Source organism: Anopheles coluzzii, chromosome 3 (genome assembly GCF_943734685.1).
Source record: "Anopheles coluzzii chromosome 3, AcolN3, whole genome shotgun sequence".
NCBI lineage: Eukaryota > Metazoa > Arthropoda > Insecta > Diptera > Culicidae > Anopheles > Anopheles coluzzii.
The window spans coordinates 32,951,641-32,973,793 of record NC_064671.1 but is presented as its reverse complement, the minus strand read 5'-3'; the positions used below and the strand labels follow the sequence as shown (position 1 = coordinate 32,973,793).

General features: G+C 46.3%; 2 protein-coding genes across 7 annotated transcripts in view; one reads left to right on the top strand and one right to left on the bottom strand.

The window, feature by feature from the left end:
- The window catches only part of LOC120956616 (40S ribosomal protein S21), a 489,791-nt gene that overhangs the window by 38,337 nt on the left and 429,301 nt on the right, over window positions 1-22,153 (bottom strand). The window lies entirely within an intron of this gene.
- Window positions 1-22,153, top strand: part of LOC120956783 (ankyrin repeat domain-containing protein 29) — a 233,560-nt gene that overhangs the window by 37,251 nt on the left and 174,156 nt on the right. For both annotated transcript variants that reach the window (XM_040378509.2, XM_040378508.2), the window contains exon 3: window positions 4,333-4,443. In XM_040378509.2, the coding sequence (XP_040234443.2) occupies window positions 4,333-4,443 (111 nt within the window). The remainder of the gene's footprint in view (window positions 1-4,332; window positions 4,444-22,153) is intronic.

Below are 22,153 nucleotides of genomic sequence, written 5' to 3'. Positions count from 1 at the left end.
GACATGAAATGCCATCGGTGGACTCCGCTTGACTCCTGTCGACTCCGGACGACTATGGACGACTATGGACGACTCTGGACGACTCTGGACAACTCTGGACAACTCTGGACGATTCCGGACGACTCCGGACGATTCCGGACGACTACGGACGACTACGGACGACTACGGACGACTACGGACGACTACGGACGACTACGGACGATTACGGACGACTACGGACGACTACGGACGACTACGGACGACTACGGACGACTCCGGACGACTCCGGACGACTCCGGACGATTGCGAACGACTGCGGACGATTGTGGGCAATTGTGGACGACTCCGAACGACTACGGACGACTCTGGACGACTCTGGACGACTTTGGACGACTCTGGACGACACTGGACGACTCCGGACGACTCTGGACGACTCCGGACGACTACTAACGACTAAGGACGACTCCGGACGACTCCGGACGACTCCGGATGACTCCGGATGACTCCGGACGACTCCGGACGACTCCGGATGACTCCGGACGACTCTGGACGACTCCGGACGACTCCGGACGACTCCGGACGACTCCGGACGACTCCGGACGACTCCGGACGACTCCGGACGACTCCGGACGACTCCGGACGACTAAGGACGACTCCGGACGACTCTGGGAGATTCCGAATAATGCTCGATGGACATACCTTCTGGAGTCCGGGTCGAAATTTTAGGAGTCAGATCGGAGTCAACTACGGATTTTTGCCAACTTTACCCATCACTAATTTGGTGTATGCGTGTTTTTCTTGCTTAGAGGTGAGCATCGAAAGTAGTGCCTGAGAGGGGGGTAGCTAGCGTGTCACTGGCAGCGCCTGGATGGAGCTCGCTGTAAGTCCATCCATTCTTGATGGAATTCCGGTGGAAAATGAATCGTGCGGCGCGCTTAAAGGGCTTAGCAAAATGCTAATAGCCAAACCTGGAGGCAGCTCCTACTGGTGCTGCCTTTGTTTGGTTGGCAGTGTACTACTAGGTCAGGTTCGTTTAGCAGGTGGGTGCTTTTTTACTCCGTTCTTTTGTTGTTTTGTGGTGAACTTGGCGAATGGTTTTTATTGATTTTATTGAAGAATGGGAGCTTGTACGGGACACAGTAAGTCTGCTGTAGGTGTCGCGAATGAGCCAAATAACAACCGCCAAACCAACCGAAATTACTTAATGCTACCGATGATTGCACAGACGTCTGTGTAGGGCAGTTTCAATTAAACACGTCAAATCCTTGGGATAATTTGGTAAAATGGTACCGAAAGTGCCGAAAGCGTATGCAAATCGGCCCGGTCTGGGTTTCATTAGTTGTACAGTTTTTGGGAATTAAGAAGTTAAGCTTCTCTTGTTGTTTGTTTCTTCTTTTTCCCAGCACACTTTCTTGCCTGTGGGGTAACCTGCTTTTCATCTTAGCTTAGAATAATTTTCATTTTTTTTTCGTGGGCAAACCCATGTGGGCAAATTCTTGGATAGACGAAGGTCGGTACAACAAAACCCTGCATGATGATGGTGCTCGGTATTTTCCAATTACGCTTAATTACGGCCGTCGAATTTGCTTGGTTAAGTTCTAAATGGTCTAAGTGTGTGTGTGCTTCCACTATGACGCGACTGTAGATCTTTGGTTTTTAGTTTCTCGTTTTCTCTCGCCCTTTCAGCACAGAAGGTTACACTTTTCTTGCCTTTTCTGCTTCAAGATTTTCACACAGACTGTGTGTAATAAAAAGCCACCAAAAAAAGGAAGTTTGCTTGCTCTGTAACTGCCCCAGACGTGGACGTCTTTCTGCTCTCTCTTTGTGTGTGTGTTTTGAACCCTTTTGTGTCAATTTGCACCGTCGCTCGCAGCTGGACGGGCGTGAGAAGTTTGCAGCGGGGCGTAAATTGAATAATGAAATGATTAGTTATCCAAGAAGTTACACAATCGCAAGCACACAAAAAAACGCCGTCCTTATGAACGAACGGAATTCCCTGTTCGTCATCATCCACGGTGGCTACTATCGGGGCACTTCCCAACAGAGTTCTTTCCATTCCTTCTCTTCCTTTTCTTTTTTATCCCCTTTTCTTCTTATTCATTATAAATGATCAATGAGAATGATGTTCCTTTGTCTCGTACCGGATCTTTAATGCATGCAGCAGTGTGTGTGTGTGTGTCTGCGCTTGTCTATCGCTAACGTCATCATTCCTTTCCCGGTGAAATGCACTGCGTTAAACGTCTGCATTTGAGAGCACCGAGAATGGGCTAACATCGTTCTGTGACAATTTCTTTCTCTCTCTCTCTCTCTCTCTCTCTCTCTCTCTCTTTATGCCGTTCCAGTTTGTGTCCAATTGTTGAGTTTGAAGGGGTGGAAAAACGATAGAGACGAGCCATTCTCGAGCAAGTAAGAAGAGCCACAGAGCAAAGAACGAAGGGAAAAGCAACGACGAACCTGTCACAACACTCTCTTTCGATTCAAATCGAACCGTCTACTGGTCTCGTCTCTATTAGCTTTACAGCGGTTGTGGTTGGTGGGTGCTGGTGGCTATAAAAGCAGATTAAAGCTTAGGATTAGTGGTGGTGATCGATTCATGGCACCTTCTATCCCTTTTTATCCCAACCAAAGGCAAACACAGGATGTGTGGGGCAACGATGATTGGCTTTGAAGCGCTTTGGCTTTCCTTCCAAGTTTTCTATGCTTCAATTGTGGCTTTGTTTTATTGAATGTTACTACCGCTGTTCCTCTTCATTTCACCCACTTCACCGATTAGCTGTTTGCTCGTTCGTAAGTACAGTTTTATGCAATTATCGTTATGCTTGTTTGTGTCGCTGTGGGTCTTGTGTACCTTTCTCTCTCTCTCCCTCCACTTTTGCCATTTTAGTTTGTGTAAATCATCAGTAAATTATTGTTTGCTGCCTGTTTTCCCGCATTTTCCCCTTCATTTTGGTCAGTGTGGATCTTTCGACGAATCAAAATACCATGCCCAAGGTGCTTTTGTTATTTTTCGCAAGCTACCAGTGCATTTTTTTAAACCATTTTCTGTCTAGCCCTTATGCAAACATACTCTTCCCGAAACTCCTGCCTTCCCTGTGCAATGTGCAGCAGCACAAAGAGGAGGTTTAGGATGGTCGGTGACACCACACCTTCACAACACTTATCGCCGGCCACATGTGTTTGCTTTCGCGACAAACCACCCACCAACCCCACGAAAGCACGCTCATAGTCGCCTGTGGCTTTCTACTGGTGGTCGTCGCCATTGTTGGTTCTTCTCCACCGGTTCACCGGCTTTCTCTGTCTCGTCGTATAGTGTCCCGATAAGTTGCCGAGTCCGCTTTCTACACCCTTGTCCGTTTGTTTTTGTAGCGGTCCTTTTTTGTGTTTGTGTGTGTTCACTGTTGTTCTGTTGGTTCTGTGGCGTGAACGCTGCATTCAGTACGCTCTCAACCCCTCCCGCATTGTTGCGTTGTCGTAAGGGTTCGTCGTTTACTTAGCTAGTCGGCTTGATGTGACACGGGGCAGGAGGGATTGATGCAGGGAGGGAGGAGTTTTTCGCGCTTCGTTTCGCGCGCTAAAAAGCCGTTGCCGGCCCGATATGGGTTGGTATTTTTTTCAATGTGTGTGAGTGTGTGTGTGTGTGCGCGCACACACGGGACCATAATTCCATGTTATTACAAAGGTTAATTTGCTATTACAATTAAAGGTCACGTGAGGTGAATTCTTCGGTTCGGTCGCTCTGCTTTTTTTTGTTCTTTGTCAGTTTTCCTCCCCACCTTGCATCCCATCAGCCAATACCGCGCCACCTGCAAAGTTTTACCAAGTCGTGATTTTTTCTTTGTTACAACAGTGTGTGTGGGCTCAGGTTTTGCGTAGAATGGGATGTTGTACTTCCTCCCCCTTTTTTTAAACAAACTTTCCAGCAAAGTATCAGCTTAACAGCCGCTCATTTAAGGGGTGTTTACCGCGTGGAGGTATATTGTTTGCTCACACAATAAGTATATGTAACAAAAAAAACTGTAAATAACTATGTACAACGAGTCAAATTATGATTTGCTCTCTAAAGAGGTGATGAATTGAAGGTGGGTTGGTTTTTCCTTCAAACAGGCGATACGCATAATGGATTTGTTTGGATTGAATGTGGGGTTACCTTAAAAAACATCATCATGTACTTCAACATTTATCTCATAATCCACCAGGCTGCTCCATCGAACGAAGTTGCGCCCACTTTCCCTTAATTTAATGTACTACCGATTTGCACTCAAAAGGTGCTATATTTGAGCTCATTTATTTCACATTGTCTAACAATCTTTTTTTTCTGTTTGTATTTGTTTTACTTATATTTTGTGTGTGCAGAAAGAAACCCTTTCGGACGTACAGCTACACCTGGCGGCAGTGCGCGGTGACGAGATGCTGCTGAGACGCGTGCTGGACAGCGGCAAGGTGCACGTCGACTGCCGCGATGAGGTAAGTGAATCCAAAGCCTGCCTGCGGTGGTGACCTGGCGCCACGCGAGAAGCGGGCGTGAAATAATCCCACCTACAAACATAAACCAAAAAACCCCTTTGGGAAGCAGCTGGGAATGGGACCGACGGACGCATAAGCGGAAAATGTGAAACTGGGAAGACAGAAAGTCCGCGCTGGAACGATGATGAACGCCGTCCGCGTTGTTGTTTTGGAACGCTGTAACGCACAACACAATGGGCGGCCTCTGTTCGTAGAGGATTAAAAATTGAGTGGAAAAATTAGTAAAGAGGAAAGTGGGTACGTGCGCAAGGTGTACCCCGCAGTTGGTGTTGCTTGTATTTTTGTTTTGTGGCTCTCTTTATTTCCGCAGCACGCGGGGAAATTGAAATTAGCAACGCAGACACAAGACCGGACACCAGTCTTGTTAGCGCGAGAGGGCGTGAATGGTTGGTGGCCGCTGGAAAACAAACGCTTACCCGCCACGAGCTCCAGGGGCAGAAGGTGCACGGGGAGAGAGGCTTGGGGTTTACGGTTTGTGCAATTTATAATCATTAGCGCTATCACTCACAATCACAATGTTGTTTTTTTGTTGTTGTTGTCGTTATTGCTGCTCCTTCTCTTTCATTCGTACGTTTCCCTACCGGGTCCGGTTGATTTCTGTCACTATGTCACGTTCCGGCTCCCTCTCTCCGATCCGACCCACCCACCCCTCTGGGCCCCACCGGGACCACTGTAGAGAGTAATAAATTTTCCATGGTGCAAACAGGGGGGAAAAAAAGAGCGCAGACAAAAAAATGCAACCAGGACTGGTTATATTTGAACCGCGCCTGCATGATGGACAAAGGGAGAACAACCACAGCACACAAGCCCACCGTGCAACAAACCGTAGCGGAAAATGCGGTGGAAAAGCGCAATGATAAAGTGTTTAGTTTTTCACGCGAGCGGGTTCGCTGGCGCGCGCGCACGCTGCAACAGCCACTTCCGGTGTTTGCTGTTTTTTTTACGCGCGAGCGAGCCACCGCCGACTGCAGTTTAGAAATGGTTTTGTGTTTCCGCGTTGTTGGTGTTTGTTTATTTTTGCCACCCCGAGGTTTAGCGTTTTTTTTTTTTGCTTGTCGCTTTTTAAATGGCTCTCTTGCTCTCACACACACACATACACACTCGCAGGATCACTAATGCTTGATGCTGGGCGCAGGTGTCACACGCACATCTGTGCGTGGTTGGTGGGTGGCAGAACCCTGCTGCCCCCTCGCTTTTAAACCAATGTTTGTCTATTGATTTTCGGTAGATTTATTAGTGACCGAGTAGTCAGCGACGCACACACACACACAGGACACAGGTTTGGTTCGGGGTTTTTGGTGCAACAATGTTGTGCTCGTGGGTGAAGCGAAGGTGCAGAATGCAGCATTGGGTAAGCGGGACGAGGGGGGAGGCTAGTTGTTGAAACCGTCCCACAAACCCCAACTCCCCCGACTCAAAACCTCCTAATGATGAGAACTTTGGCAAAATCGAAACCACTAATTACGGCAGAAGTTAGAGTCGTCCAGAGTTGTCCAGAGACGTCCAGAGTCTCCAGAGTCGTCTAGAGTCGTCCACAGTCGTCCAGAGACGTAAATCGAGTCGTTTATCGCCGTCCAGAGTCGTCCATAATCGTCCGGAGTCATCCAGAGTCGTCCAGAGTCGTCCAGAGTCGTCCAGAGTCGACCAGAGTCGTCCAGAGTCGTCCAGAGTCGTCCAGAGTCGTCCAGAGTCGTCCAGAGTCGTCCAGAGTCGTCCAGAGTCGTCCAGAGTCGTCCAGAGTAGGCTTGGGCAATTCGGTTCATTTCCATGAACGTGAACGTACTAGTTTTTTCATTCAGATGAACTGAACGTGAATCGCGATTCATTCGTTCATTTCAGTTGAAGAAAATATGGTAAATTGTTTTATTGTATTGCAAATTGTAAATTGTTTTGCATCTTGAAAATTATTAGGCAGACCAGGAAGATCCTTATTACGATTGGTAGGACGTTCTTTTCATGAACGTACTGGTATTACGGTTCACATTCATATTTGTATGGCGGGAATGAACGACCTAGTGTACTAGGACGTTCTTTATTTCGACGGATAGGTCGTTCTTTTTGTGAATGTCCTGGTCATACGGTTCACGTTCATATTTGTATGGGGAAAATGAACGACCTGGTGTACTAGGACGTTCTTCATTTCGACGTGTAGGACGTTCATTACATGGTCCTGGTATTACGGTTCACGTTCATATTTGTATGACGGGAATGAACGACCTAGCGTACTAGGACGTTCTTTATTTCGACGGATAGGTCGTTCTTTTCGTGAACGTCCTGGTCATACGGTTCACGTTCATATTTGTATGGGGAAAATGAACGACCTGGCGTACTATAACGTTCGTTATTTTGGCGGCGTTATTTAGGACGTTATTTTGGTGGCCAACTCAGTGCATTATGATTTTTAAAGAATCGATGAACGTTGATTAGATGAACGTAGATCGTTCGTTCTTTTGGATGAATTGAATGAATCGTACAGTTCTGGTACTTGAGGCACAACTCTAGTCCAGAGTCGTCCAGAGTCGTCCAGAGTCGTCCAGAGTCGTCCAGAGTCGTCCAGAGTCGTTCAGAGTCGTTCAAAGTCGCGCAGAGTCGGCTAGAGTCTGAGTCTGAGTCATCCGGAGTCATCCGGAGTCATCTGGAGTTATCTGGAGTCATCCAGAGTCGTCCAGAATCGGTTAGAGTTGGAGTCTGAGTCATCCGGAGTCATCCGGAGTCATCCGGAGTCATCCGGAGTCATCCGGAGTCATCCGGAGTCATCCGGAGTCATCCGGAGTCATCCGGAGTCATCCGGAGTCATCCGGAGTCATCCGGAGTCATCCGGAGTCATCCGGAGCCATCCAGAGTCATCCGGAGTCATCCGGAGTCATCCGGAGTCATCCGGAGTCATCCGGAGTCATCCGGAGTCATCCGGAGTCATCCGGAGTCATCCGGAGTCATCCGGTGTCAACTGTAGTCATCCGAAGTCATCCGAAGTTATCCGGAGCTATCTGGAGTTCGTGTCGTCCGGAGTCCGAGTCGTGTGCAGTCTGAGTCGTCCGGAGTCCAAGTTGCCCGGATTTGGTCAGTATCGGGCCGGAATTTAAATTCGTTAAGTTATTTTCGTCTTTTACTTTTGTTCATCTCCGGCCGCGACATTGATCGACACCCCGACTCCCGTCGACTCCAGCCGACTTCGATCGACTACGGTCGAGTCTGATTCCGGCCGACACCAACTCTGGATGATTCCAACTTCGGATGACTTCAACTCCGTGTGACTACGGATAACTCTGCCTCTGGATGACTTCGATTCGGACGGCTCTGGATGACTCCGAACGTCTCCGGATGACTTTGGACATCTCAGAATGACCCCGAGCGACTTCGAACGACACCGAACGACTTCGACTCCGGACGACTTAGACTCTGGATGATTAAGACTACAGACAACTCGGAATTTGAATGACTCTGACACCGGGTGACTGCGACTACGAATGACTCCAAATGGCTCCAGATAATGCTGGTCGGACCTTCGAAACCTTCCGGGATTTCCAGTTCCGGAGTCGACTCCGTATTTTTGCCAACTTCACCCATCACTAGAACAAGCAGATGGAAAAATTAGTTCAACTACATATATGTGTACCTCTTCCCTCACCCAAACGGCCCCGAATCAATCCAAAAAAGAGTGAAGTGGATTATGACATGATGAACAATTTTGGGAAACAAACAACGTGCCGTAGAGCTGGAAACAGTCGGACACAGTGCTCTAGCTTTCTGGATACCATTATTTGGATTTCGATTTTGAAGCTTGCGTTTAAATTGTGTGAGGTGTGGTGTGTGTAGAGCCCTCAAACACTCAAACCGATGCAGTTGCATGCATCCTACCTTTCTCCTATCCTCCTCTCCGGGTGATGTCGTTTTGAGTCATTAATTTTTCAATATGGAAAATTTATCCAGTTTTTTATATGCTCTGGCTGTGCACACACACACACACACTGCAGAAGTACTCTTTCAGTGCACAGCAACGCACACTATCACGTTCAATGCTCCCCCTGTGGCAGGCCGGTGTCATAATTTTTAGCAAATTTATTATGCACCATCGACTGCAAATGGGTGTGCTTTCGAGCACGCCGAGAGTGCACACTGCTTGCTCTGGAACAAGCGTTTAGTTTTGTGCCATTTTTCCCAACCGTCAACCTTCTGCACCTCCCTATTCTCCAACTCCAAATGAGAGGGGAACGAAAACGTGTGAGGCTTTTCTGGTTAGGAAATTATTTTGATAATTAAACAAATTGTTGAAATATGATGCAAAACTTTCGGGTTGACCGCAAAAACACAACCCGGTCGCGTCAGTTGGAGTCGGGGTTTGTGCAAAAAGTAGGCGAACCCAGGTCATTCTGGCGCCATCAAATGAGCCTTTTGCTGGGTTGTGTGTGTGTGTGTTTTTGTGTGAAACACGTTAACTGTACCGACAGCAAACCTATTAGCACAAGGTGTGTGTGTGTGACTGCCTGTCTCTTGTTCCCCTAACTACTCTGAACACCCGGTAGCGGTTATTTGAAACGGTACTTTTTTTTTGTTTTGGTGTAGAAATTTTGCAAAACAAAAAGTTCTGTACCAGCGGCAGCATAGTTTAGTTTCATTTCAATTAAGGTACAGTTTAGGTGAGTTGCGGACCATGTACAGGCCGGAGGAGGAGCTGTTCGCCGCTTGCGGTGTGGTGTACAGGCTTTGCATTGAATTGCTCGCCGGCGTCGTCGTCATGTTTCTGCTTCATTAATTGTAGCTAGGAGATTGATGTGTTTCGCAAAACGCGCAACACTCCTCCCGGAACATTCAGCTACCGTTTGGGCCCTTTTGGAGGCAGAAGAAGAGGAATCGTTATGCGTTGTGGGAAGCGAGGGTTTTTGCTCCGATTTCCCTTCCGGCGGTGGGTGGATTGCAGTTTTTCCCGACAGGTGCAAGGGGGGGGGGGCTTGCGGGCGGCAGCTACAAACTGCAATTAATTGCACGAAACCTAGATTTAGTTTCGGAAGCTGAAATACAAGACAGAGCACATTTACAGACATTGCATTATGGTGGAAAATAGCGAGCGAGTTTTTAATTGTTTTTTTTTTTTTTGGTGAAGGGAAAAGCTGACGGTTAGGGGAACGCTTTAGGGTTAGACTGGGAATGAGAGGCGCACAACAAATAAGCACTGGCCAGCATAAAATGTAAAACCCTCGTTGGCACAAGGGAGGGCACGCTCACCCCGACCAGGCAATTATAATAATAGTTTGTAAATACCGGTCAGTTGCCGGTGGCGCTGGAAAGGCAGTCTCTGGAAAGCTCGTCCCACACACAGCATCAATTGTTCGGTCGAAGCATTGCGTTGCGAGGCAGCCGTAGCATAGGTTGTGGCCGTATTTGCAGACAAAAAGGCTCCGAGACTACTGGGTATGACTTAATTCGTGCAATCTATTTGTTCGATATCATCGGTGCTGGTTCGTCGTTCGTGGTGTGCGGGTTGACAATCATCCAACCGAACAACAGGTAGACATGACCTTTAAGGAACTGTTCTTTACGTTGCTGCCCTGGCCCAGGGATAAGCCTGGGTCTATCGGGCGTAAACTGATTGAACGAGAAGAAGCTTTTGGTTAAGGATTTGGTGGCCGCTCGGAGTGGGTGATGGAGATGGAGATAAGTGTACATACGAAACCGCACACGGCTCTGCTGTGGCCCTGGTTTGGTGGCTGAAGTGCATTCCCACAAACATGGTAAACACACAGGATCATTGACATACCGACACACACATACTCGGTTCATGTCGGCTGGTGTGGAACTGCAGTGAAGCTGAAGGCGCAATCACAATCAGCATATCATTGGCAGCGTCATAATAAAGTGCAGCCGGCGAGCGAGAGTGCATTCAGCCTCTGGGGGAAGTAGGCAGTGGCGACGGGCGCGGACGCCTACTATGTGTGTTTGTTCGGCCGCGCTGCTGTGCGCACCGGTCGGTCGATCGGCCGGTCAGTCGTGTGCATTATTAGGCACCAACTAGGGCCCTGGCAGCTCACACTACCTACTACCAGCACTGGTCAAAGAGTATTTGTCGAGCATTATTTATTAATTTAGTTGAAAATCGGCCTCATTGTTTAGCCCGAGCCTCTGGCAGGGCAGGTCCTTGGCTGCCAGGACAGGACAGGCGGGCCATGGTAGTGGGGTGGTGGCTTTTTCGTTGAATTCTATCTGCATTAGGAAATCTGGACTCCAGTCTCTCTCTCTCTGTGTTGGTGTATTTGTGCGTTATCGGATGCTTCATTGGGAAATTGCGTTTGCACCACACAACAGATAGATAGAGAGAGGCGAAGGACGTACAGTGTTTGGAACAATTGATGCACAGTATGAAAAGCCGCTGGGAGGAATGGTGGCATCACACGGCGATTGGAGCCCGGGGAAGCTTCCCAGGAGCCAGGTGCAGTGTGCGAAATGTTGGAGTAAGGTTTGGCAGAGGAAGAACGGGAGTGGTGGTGGTGTGGTGCGATTGATCGTAACAAAATCAGTCTGCCCGAAACCTCACTGCGCGCGTCCGCTGACTGTGCGCCCGAATGGTATGCAATTGTTTGTTCGCAAATGGTGGTTCGGAGGCAATGGTGGTTCGGGATGGACGGCATCCAACACGAACGGTAAGCCACATTCATCCTTGTGTCCGTTCCCCCCGCTTCCCCCTCCCTCCCAAAACACCACCGGAAGTGACACATAGCTCGAGGAGAGACCCCAGGTGGCTGTGTGTGTGTGTGTGCGGGTATTGAATATGTGTTGGCTTGCTGCTGCTGCTATTGCGTTTGCAGAAATGCAGGCGCCAACTAAATACTGCTACCATTCCTCCATTCCTCTGATCGTTGTTGTGGGTGGGGAGTTCCTTTTGGTGCGTCCCATGCCATATCCCCCCCCCCCCCATCCCCGTCTCGAAAGGGTCGGTTCGGTTTTAACCTCCACGGGATAGTTTGACCATTCGAAGCAAGGAAACCATGACGGGTGGGACTGAAGGTTCACAGCACACAGACCGGGCGCAACAGCGTCATCAACACATGTGGGTGTACTTGTGTTTGTGTATGTGTGTGTGTGGCTATGGAATGAGAGTTTTTCAGTCAAGGACGATGGTGGTACACATACTCACACGCACATCAACTAGGCAAAACCGACAAACTCTCTGGAAACGACATTTTAATTTTAGTTATTGAAATATCGTCCTCCCTTTCGATGCGGGGGGGGAGGGTGAGCAGAGGCTAGGAGGACGAGGAGTCCTGTTGCTTGCCACCACCTGTCGCTTTACCTTCCTGGAGTGCCCTCTCTCCCACTCTCTTTCGGTCCATTTCACTTCCGTGCTCCGTCCGTGTTTGTGTGTAATGGAACGGTTTGAGCTGATGCTGCTGCTGCTGCGGCTGGGTGGGAAGCAAAACCCGGTGCTGTGTGGGGGAAGTTGGGATTGATTTTTCGAAGCTGCGGTTCCAGCCACGGGCTGTGGTTGTATGCTGCTACCTTTGCAAGCCGTTGCTGCCGCTACTATTTTCAGCCCTCCTAAGGTGCAAGCAAGCTGTGTGAGTGTGTGTTGTTTTTGTCCTGAAATGAAGTTGATTGTAGAATTCATTTGGTTTGAAGTGCAAGAATATGCACCACCCTGTGAGTGTGTGTGTGTGTGTTTTTGTGCATGGTGGCGGTCATTGCTTTTTACGTTTTTCCAATCGAGGTTTTTCCTCACCATATCAGCTGGAAATCGAATTTATTGCAATTCTCCTACCGCTCTGGTGGTTGGAGGGTCGTTCTTTTTTGTTTGGCTTTTTTTCTCCCCTTCTCATCCTTTCCCTTCCTCACCCTATGTTATGGTCCGGCGGAAAAGGTGCCTGCGCGTTTGCTGTATGCTGGTCACTGAACAACAGGGCACCGTTTTCGGGGGGTGGCAGGAAGTTGGGAACATAAAAAAGCAACAACAACAACACCACACAACAGTGCAACTGTGTGTGTGTGTGAAGTGGTACACAGTGGCGAGGGGTCAGCTTCGGTCAGAAATCACAATAAATCCTTTCGAAATCAAACGAGCGAATGAGAGGGGTGTTTTTTTGGCGTCATTCGTTCCTGTTTATTTTTTTGTCGTTTGTTTGGTCATGGGACAACAATAATAGTTCGAGCAATCGATCTCGCATAATTGGAACAAACAACACGCTCTCTCGCCGGTTTTGGGGGGTTGGGTTGTGCGGATTGTGTACGAGTGGTTGAGTTTATTTGAAATTGTGTTTTACCTCCGCGCTGTCCAGTCCACCCCTGGCTTGGGTTGGTTGTTGAAGAGCGGTTGTCTGAGTTTGTTTCTGGGTTGGGAGGGAGAGTGAGAGAGAAGGAGGTTAGATTCTGGTGTGTGAAGTGGTTTACCACTTTTGGGTTGAACGTTCAGATTTTTGCTTTTTTTACCCTTTTTTTTTGTTTTCCATAAAAGTTTAAGAAGTCAAAACACTAAATTTGGTTTTGTCGTGGTGTTGTAGTTAACGATGAATTTTTGCAAATTTTTAAATATGGATATTTTAAATGATGTAAAAAATAGTTCAAATCTACTTCAATATTGTCATTTTTTCTCTCTGGCTTGAGATTTACGATGTTTAGCGCCTAAATGTATGCAAAAAGAAGATATAAATCATAAAAGCATTAATAAATGATCATTTTGCATACCTTCAGGCGCTTTGAAATAGCTGATGATAGGATTCCAATTGATGATGGCATGCTTTCAATTGGATTTATAATATTATTGCTATTGGAAAACTTATAGTGTAATTCATTACAGGAGCTAATTGCTACAATAAACCATAAAGGCACAGTTTTGTCTTGTGAATTGCATACATTTAGGCGTTTATTTTATGTCGTATGTAGAAGAGCGTTGAATTAATCATGTTTCAGAGTTATAAATTAGTATAGCATTAAATTCGAGTCCCTCTCATCCTACCCACCGGTTAGACTGCACGCGACGAACGATGGCCCATTTTCACAACGCGCTTTACACAGGGGATAGAAAAAAAACCCTTTGTAGAAAGCTAAACACACACAAGATCTTATCTAAACTTAATTTCTTTCCAATGTTTCCGCCTTTCGCTCGCTCGTTCCGATGACGTGTGCCCCCAGGGCGAAGCAAACCCCACCGTTGCAGGTGTTGACCTGGGCCCGGACCTTGCATTATTCATGGTGAAAGGATCACTTTTCTTTCCCTTTTTTCTTCGACGGTTGCTTTTATGTGTCATCTTGGCTGCGGGAAAGAAAATTACCACCGACACAAGAATCACACCACACGCAAGACGAAGAAGAAGAAGAAGCGTCCACAAAGAACGCACGATGTCTTGCTCAGGTCCGGCGGCCACCTGACCGGGCTGAATCACAGAGCATCTTGATTTACCCGGGCTTGTTCTTGGATGAAGATGGTGCAAATTTTTCCTTCTCATGCTCCTTCTGCTTTCTGTGAGCTCCTCCTCCGCTCAGAGTGTCAAACGTTTGAGAAGAAGGCTTTTCTTTGCGACAGCTTTCCGACCATTTCTGGTTTTATGCGTCGCTGGTCACCGGCTCGGCTCATTTACGTTACGAGTAAGACGGTAAGACAAGGTGCATCGACTCAGGCGTGCATATCGTGCCTTTGTTGGTATGTGCTCTCTCCCCTTTCTTAAGGGGCTCCAGAACTTGTCGGTGGGGGGCGTGGGGCTGGGCAAAAAGGATAGGCAAAAAGAGGGGTTTCTTTCTTTGCGTGTCGTTGAAAAGAATTCCCGATGCACCTGCAGATTTTCTGCATCAATAATAAAACACCATATCGGGGGCGGAATGGATGCGTACGTTTCAGCCACACACACACATGTGTGTGTGTATGTCTTTCATATGGAACTGATCCTTCTTTTGCCCCAGCTCATACACACTCGCTTTTTTCCCCCATTTAGTCCATCCGGCTAGATCGTCGGTGCGTTCCCGGCGTTCCCGGACGTTCATTTTAATCTTGAACATCGCTCACACTTGAATGTGCTATGTGGCATCGGGCTCAATGGGAGCATCTTAAAAAATAATTAAGGAAACAAGACCCCCTCCCCCTGAGCTACATTCGCTTGTCAGTCCTCTTTCTTCACCTTCGGCATACGTCTGCGACGTGAGTGTGGAGGGAGTAGAAGTGTGTCCTTTGGAAATCGTGTCGCTGCTTTGTGTGTGTGGGTATATGTGGAGTTGGGGTAGAGTGTCACCACATTGCACCTCTCTCTAGGGACGATAAGGAGCAGACGGGCTCTGTTTTGACGTTACGAAACCATCCCGCTCGGGTCCGGAAGTTGCCGTAGGTAAGTGCGTAACCGTACCGACGGGTTGCGCTCTTCGTCCTGCGTAACTTTGTGCCTTCTTGTACCGGTTAAACATCAACGCGTTTTGCTGAAGTTGCATTCAACGCACACCCTCACACACACACACATTAAGGGTAAAGATGTGCACCACCGAGATATGTAGGCTCTTGTACAGTAGGCTACGCATAACCCTCGTAATGTTGTACTCCACCATGGGGATATATGGGTATTACACATACTTCCCTGTTTCTGCTGCTGCACATTGGCATTGGAGTTGGAGTTTGCAAGGTATCAGTGTGCTGGGTGAGCCTCTAGCTACACAAAGAAGTTATGTAGGACGTTGAGCAAAGGGTAGCAGGGATAGAAGTGGAAAGGCAAAGAAAAGCCAGCATTTGTTGCGGCCCAACCCGTGCCTGGATCGATGTGCAGAACTCGAGGAAACGTTGTCGATCCAGCCAGCCAAGACACAGCAACGGTGGGTGGTGAGGAAGAAGGAGGACGGGTTCTGTTGTTCCAATGGTGCTGTGGTACCCCTTTTGTTGTCTTCCTTTCTGGTTGCTGGCCCAAAAGGCAGGGAAGCCCCGGGATAAACAGGGAGGGATGCCTTACATGAATTGAGCTCTGGCGCTCTGTGGGAGCTAATGTAGGCGAATTAGTAAGCATTGGGGGTAGCCTGGTATGTTGGCATGTTGTGCGTAAAAAATGGGCTGGTCGACTCGTCGGTGTGTGTGTGTGTGTGTGTGTGTTTTCCCCCCTTTGACAACCTTGTTAAGAGAGGTAAAGCAAACCGTTAACAAGATAATGCTGCGGGTGCCAAATGCTTGACTTTGGACGTTTTGTAGCGTAGCCTTCCCTTAATGACGCGTAAAAATGGCGCCTAAATGTAGGCAAATGGCAGTACAATTGTTACATTTTAATGCAATAGTGGCTCTACTTGGTACTCAACAAACAGTGAGGTTCGTATTAACCACTACTGTTTGAGGGAAAATTAGTAAACCTGTTTAAATGGGTCTCTAGCATGTGCTACAACCCTTTATTGCTCCTGTTACGAACCGAGCTTCTCCGGCAGGCCACGCGAAGGTTTGGCCCTCAGCAAGAGTTGCAGGGTTGTAACGGAGGAGAAACAAACAGCAGCAGAGTGGACAGAGTATTTGATTCTTCGCCTACTAACCAGTCCTTCCCGCTAGTTGCTTCTGATCCAAGGTTGGGAAGCCTATGCAGACGGAAGGGGGTGTTTGGCTCGGAAATCCAGGGGCTCTGTCCTATTTCGGATATTTAGAATTAAACCTCTTTACTCCAAGAGCTTCTGCGTTTGAATCCTGCTTTATTCAAAATATGGCCTACTTTTATACTAAAATTATCCTCCCAAGTTTACCCGAATATCCGTTCGGACGGGATAATTCGTGTTTCCAGAAACATCTTATTTTGACTTGGAAGGATAAACAATGGTTACTACGATTAGATTGGTAAAAAAAAGAAATTTAGAATCGCGTGCGTAACATTCTCCCCACCATAATTCATCCCAATGGATTATGCTATATTGGCCGCGATTCATACATCATCTTCTTTTTTCAACTGTTGTACAAGTTTCGGAGCCCAATTGCATGGAGCTATCATACGTTTCTTTGGCGGGACTTTCTGCAAATTTTCTTCGGATAGCACTTTTCTTTTTGTTGGTGAATGCGGAGGCTTCTTCACAAACAGCAAATGCTCCTTCTGCTTCACGTCTATCACTGCAACCTTCACTGCTGGTCGTTTTATTACACCTTGGACTGTTTTGACCGACACTGATCTAACTTGTCCATCTGGTGCTGTTGCAGTCTCTACTATTCTTCCTTTAAGCCATTGTCCAGGTGGAGCGTTATCATTCGTGATGATCACTATATCATTAACCTTGATGGGTTCTACCTTGCACGTCCACTTATTTCGTTTGATCAAAGTAGGCAGGTATTCCTTTTTCCATCGATCCCAGAATGTTTTGGCATTGTGCTGTGCCAATCTAAATTGTTGCCGATCCACTTGCGATGTTTCAGTAGGTGCTGGTAAGGAATCTACACCTCTACCAATTAAGAAATGGAATGGTGTAAGAACCTCTTCTTCTTCTGACGTTAGCGGCAAATGTGTTAAAGGTCGCGAATTTAAAATGGATTCGATCTGAATTAAAGTCGCTCTTAATGTTTCTGGTGTTGGGTGCCGCGTCTTCCATTCAGTAACCATATGTCGCAATGCTTTCTTTATGTTTTGAATCAGACGTTCCCAGGAACCTCCGAAGTGCGGTGCTGCAGGCGGGTTGAACTTCCATTCTATTTTATATTTTAGTGCAGCCTCACGTCCCATTCTTAGATCGATATCTTCGACAATTTTCTTTAATTCTTTTTCTGCGCCAACAAAATTTGTACCGTTGTCACTGTACAGATGTGTTATCTTTCCGCGGCGATGAAGGAAGTTATTCAAACACACCATGAAACTATCGGTGTCCAGTTTCTCTGCTAATTCCAGGTGTACAGCTCTTGTGCTCATACAGGTAAATATCGCTCCCCACCGTTTCTCAGTAGAGCGCTTAACGGTCACATCTAGAGGACCAAAGTAATCTACTCCTGTATGTAGAAATGGAGGATTGTATGGATGCGTTCTATATGTTGGAAGCGGTGCCATGAGAGGTGCTTTAGGAGCAGCGGTGTTCAAAATACATCTTTGGCAGCAACTTTTCACATTTTTTAAGACTGTTCGTAGATTGATAATCCAGTAATTTTGTCTTAAAACTCCTATTACAACATTATCTGCCTGGTGCATATATTTCTCGTGGTAGTCTCGAACGAGAAGTTTCACAACACGTGACCTTTGGGGTAAGATAATTGGCAAACGCGCGCTGTATGGCAAGCATGATGCATTTTCTAGACGGCCTCTTGATCTTAATATTCCTTTTTCATCTAGAAACGGTACTAGTGTTCGAACGCTGCTTTTGTTCGAAATCTCCTTTCCTTTTTCGAGAGCTTCCATCTCTTCAGGAAAACCTTCCCACTGAGCTTTTCGCAGTAATGAGAGTTTAGCCGTTTCCATGTCCCTGTACGATATGGTTCGAGAAAAATTGCTCCGGTTCTTCAAGAAATCGACGTATTTTTTCATAACTGTTTGGTGCTTCAGCAATTTGTCCCACGATGAAAAATAGTATTCTGGAGCAATTGTTTCTTTGTGCACGGTAACGATGTGCTGTTCCTTAGCTACTTCATGTACTCCAGGCCAGTCGCGTTCATGCTCTTGTAAAAACTGTGGGCCATTGTACCATGTACACGAATTGCTGGTGATTTTCGTGGCAATATCGGCTGGATTATCCTTTGTGGATACCCATCTCCATTGGTTGGCACTGGTTGTGTCCAATATTTCACTTACACGATGCGATACGAAAACTTCATACTTTCTATGTTCGCTGTTAATCCACGCAAGAACAGTTTTTGAATCACTCCAGAATATTGTACGACTAATCTTTAATCGAAGCTCTTTAATTACACTAGCAGTCAATCTGGCTCCTAAAACTGCTGCTTGTAGCTCGAGTTTTGGTATTGACAAAGCCTTCGTTGGAGCCACTCTAGACTTTGCTGCAACTAGTCGTACGACAAAGCAACCATTGAAATTGCTTCTTGCATATACGGCTGCAGCAAATGCTTCCTGTGAAGCGTCTACAAATGTGTGGATTTCAACTGGATTCATAATTGAAGCAACAATTGGTCTTGGGATGGCTAAATCTTTAACGCTGGTGATCATTTTAAGCCATTCGATCCATTTTCCATGCAAACTATCAGGAATCTGCGTATCCCAATCATTTGTTGCGGCGTTGATAGATTGCATTAGAATACGTCCCTGGATGGTTATGTGACTAATGAGGCCAAGTGGATCATATGCACTCATTACGAAGCTCAAAGCTTCTCTTTTGGTTGGCTTCTTTTCCAGATTTATCCGTCCAACATCTACCTTGTACCCGAAGCAATCTAATTGTGTGTTCCACTGGACACCCAGGATCTTCTCGACACACGAATCTTTTTCCTTTATATCGACGATAGCCTTCACCTGATGTCGTTCTTGAGGAATAGCTTCCATCAACTCTCGCTTATTCGAGATGAAGTTTCTTATATGGAATCCACCATTTTCGTGAACCTGAATCACCTCAGTCACCGTTTTGATCGCCTTTTCCATGGAAAAGAAACTATCGAGGTAATCATCCACGTAATGCTGGTTTCGAATTGGTTCAAGTGCTAACGGGTACATTTCACTATTCGCTTCCGCATTGCGATTTTTCACTACCTGCGCACATGCCGGTGAGCAAGTTGCTCCGAACGTCATAACCTGCATGACGTAAGTATCTGGTGTTCTGGTACTATCGCCGTCACGCCATAAAATTCGCTGCGCATCTTGATCTTCCTTCCGAATTTTCACTTGGTGAAACATCTCCTTGATGTCACCACACACACAGATGGGTCCTTCACGGAATCGAAGAAGCACTCCAAATAAAGATGCCATCTCGTCTGGACCAGTTAATAATAGTGAATTTAGTGAAACGCCGTTGACTTTTGCTGCTGCGTCAAATACTAACCTCGGCTTTGGTATCGGCTTATTTTTGTTCACTACCACAAAGTGAGGAATGTAAAATATTTTTTGTGAATGCCGTTTAAATTCTTCTTTCGTAAGCTTGCGTATGTATCCTTTCTGCTGGTACTCTTCAAATGTTTTGCACAGCCAATTTTTCAAACCAGGGTCCTTTGCTAGCTGTTTCTCTTGCGTTGCTAGGCGACGGAGCGCGTTGCTATAGCTGTTCGGCAATATGACGTCATCGTCTCTCCATAGCAAGCCTACTTCGTATCTACCATCCGTTTTCTTCAGTGTTTTCTCGATGATGGTCTCCGCTCTCTCTAATGCTTGAGATTTTACTGTTTTCACCGGTTTAACGCCAAACTCTTCGGTGGAAAAATATCGTCGCATCATTTCAGTCATCAAATCCTCGCTCTTGTGAATCATTAAGTGATTTGTTTCTGATAGACATATTTTGTCGATGCCAAAAATCAACCATCCAAGTTTGGTTTTAATCGCCATTGGTTCTTCCGGTCGTCCCATCTTTCGACCAAGCGGCATTAAAAGATGACTGTGGTTTAATCCAATCAGCACAGTTGGACGAGCTTTCTGGTAGTCGGATAGCTTGATGCCTTTAAGATGCGGATAACGTGCTGCTAATATGCTGCCAGATAGCGTTTGACTTGGCAGTTGTAGATTTTTCACAGTCCGTATACCATTAAGTAAATGTTCTTTTTTCTCGTTCACTCCTTTGATCATGCAGCTCACTCTTCTGCTACAGTTTTCCTGCACGGATAGGTTTTGTGTCCATGTTAGGGTTAATGGATCGGTTACACCGTTTAAGTGCAATTTATTTGCCGTATTCTCTTCGATGAGTGTTAAAGATGACCCGGCATCTAAAAATGCGTACGTTTCTAACGTGTGATTATTGTTTCGCAACACCACTGGAACAATCTGGTAGTAGACATTTTGAATTGTTTGATGGTAATTCATCCGAACTGTGTCTCCAGTGTGCAGTAACTGATGATGGGTTTCTCTGCATCCTTGAATACCGCATTCTCTAGCCGCATTGCAATTGTTCTGGCTATGATTATTCGATGTCAAACATGCTTGACACTGCTGGCTGTTTACCACTATTTCTAGCCTTTCATGTACCGGAATATTCTTAAAACGTTCACATCGATATAGTGCGTGAGAACCCTGACAACATGGACATGGCTGGAAAAATCGTTGAACGTTCCGCACACGTGTATTGAATGGTCTTGTTTGTGTGTTCATCGGGTGAGAATTATGAGGTTGTGGTGGACGATTCATCGGACGATTGTTGTTTATTTCCGCTGGACGTTGTTGATTTGGCGAAAATTGAGGACGATGAAAGTTTAAAGGTTGTCGAAATCTTTCATTCCTTTTCGGCAATTTTCTGATATTTTCTGCTATCGGATAAAGCCATTCACTAAAATGTTCAAGTGTTGGTATTTTGTTCTTTTTCTCAAGGCTAGACTTAAATTCGATCCATTTCAATTGTTTATCGGTCGAAAATTTAAAAATTAATTCATCCACTAAACGATGGTCTTGAAGGTATCCCTCTTTTTTAATGGCTTTGAGGTTGATGATCATGTCTTCCAAAGCATCTGACAGATCCGGTATCTTCATCTGGTTCTCGACTCTAACCTTCAATACTTCTCCAAGTAAATCTTGATACACTTGTTCTGGTCTCCCGAACTGTTCTTCTAATTTCTTCATAATGATTGGAACGTTGTCTGGTTCGAGAAACAATCGACGAACACATCTTTCTGCTTCTCCTTTCAAAGCATGTTGTAAACGATTTAAGTTTTCTACATTGCTGAAACTTCCTTCCTCGGTGGTTTCTTCAAAGGCACGTTTGAACTTCGGCCAATCTTTTGAAGTACCATTAAAATTTGGCAAACTATTGAGGGTCATGCGCTTGATATGAGTTGATGAGGTCAAACCACTCATTTTCAACGCTTCAATTAGTGCCTTTAGGGTTGTATCCTGATTTGTTGATTGCGAAATTTCCATATACTCCGCCCTATCGTTTCTGCATTTCACGCAAACAAATTCTTCATCTTCATCGGGCAATCGTATCACCTTTACGCATGAAGCGTGAAACCAACGGTCGCATTCATCGCAGCGTACCATATCATCAATGTCATCTGGCTTGGTGCACAAGCGACAAGCACCTTGCTCATTTTCAACAAAATATAATCTTCTGCTCGCCATTGTTGAAAGTTAGTATATCTGTGCAGCAAAGAATACACAGATCCCTTTCGACAAGCAGAAAAATTATGTCTCCGACACAACAGACTTCTAGATCGAATGCTTCGTAGAGAAAATTCTCACAGGAACCGATAGCTTCGAAAAAGAAATTTTCTGTTAAATCTTCTTCCGTCTTTCAAGAACCGATAGTTTCGAAATCGTAATTTTCTGCGAAATCTTCTTCCTCTCTGGAGCCACCAAATGTTACGAACCGAGCTTCTCCGGCAGGCCACGCGAAGGTTTGGCCCTCAGCAAGAGTTGCAGGGTTGTAACGGAGGAGAAACAAACAGCAGCAGAGTGGACAGAGTATTTGATTCTTCGCCTACTAACCAGTCCTTCCCGCTAGTTGCTTCTGATCCAAGGTTGGGAAGCCTATGCAGACGGAAGGGGGTGTTTGGCTCGGAAATCCAGGGGCTCTGTCCTATTTCGGATATTTAGAATTAAACCTCTTTACTCCAAGAGCTTCTGCGTTTGAATCCTGCTTTATTCAAAATATGGCCTACTTTTAT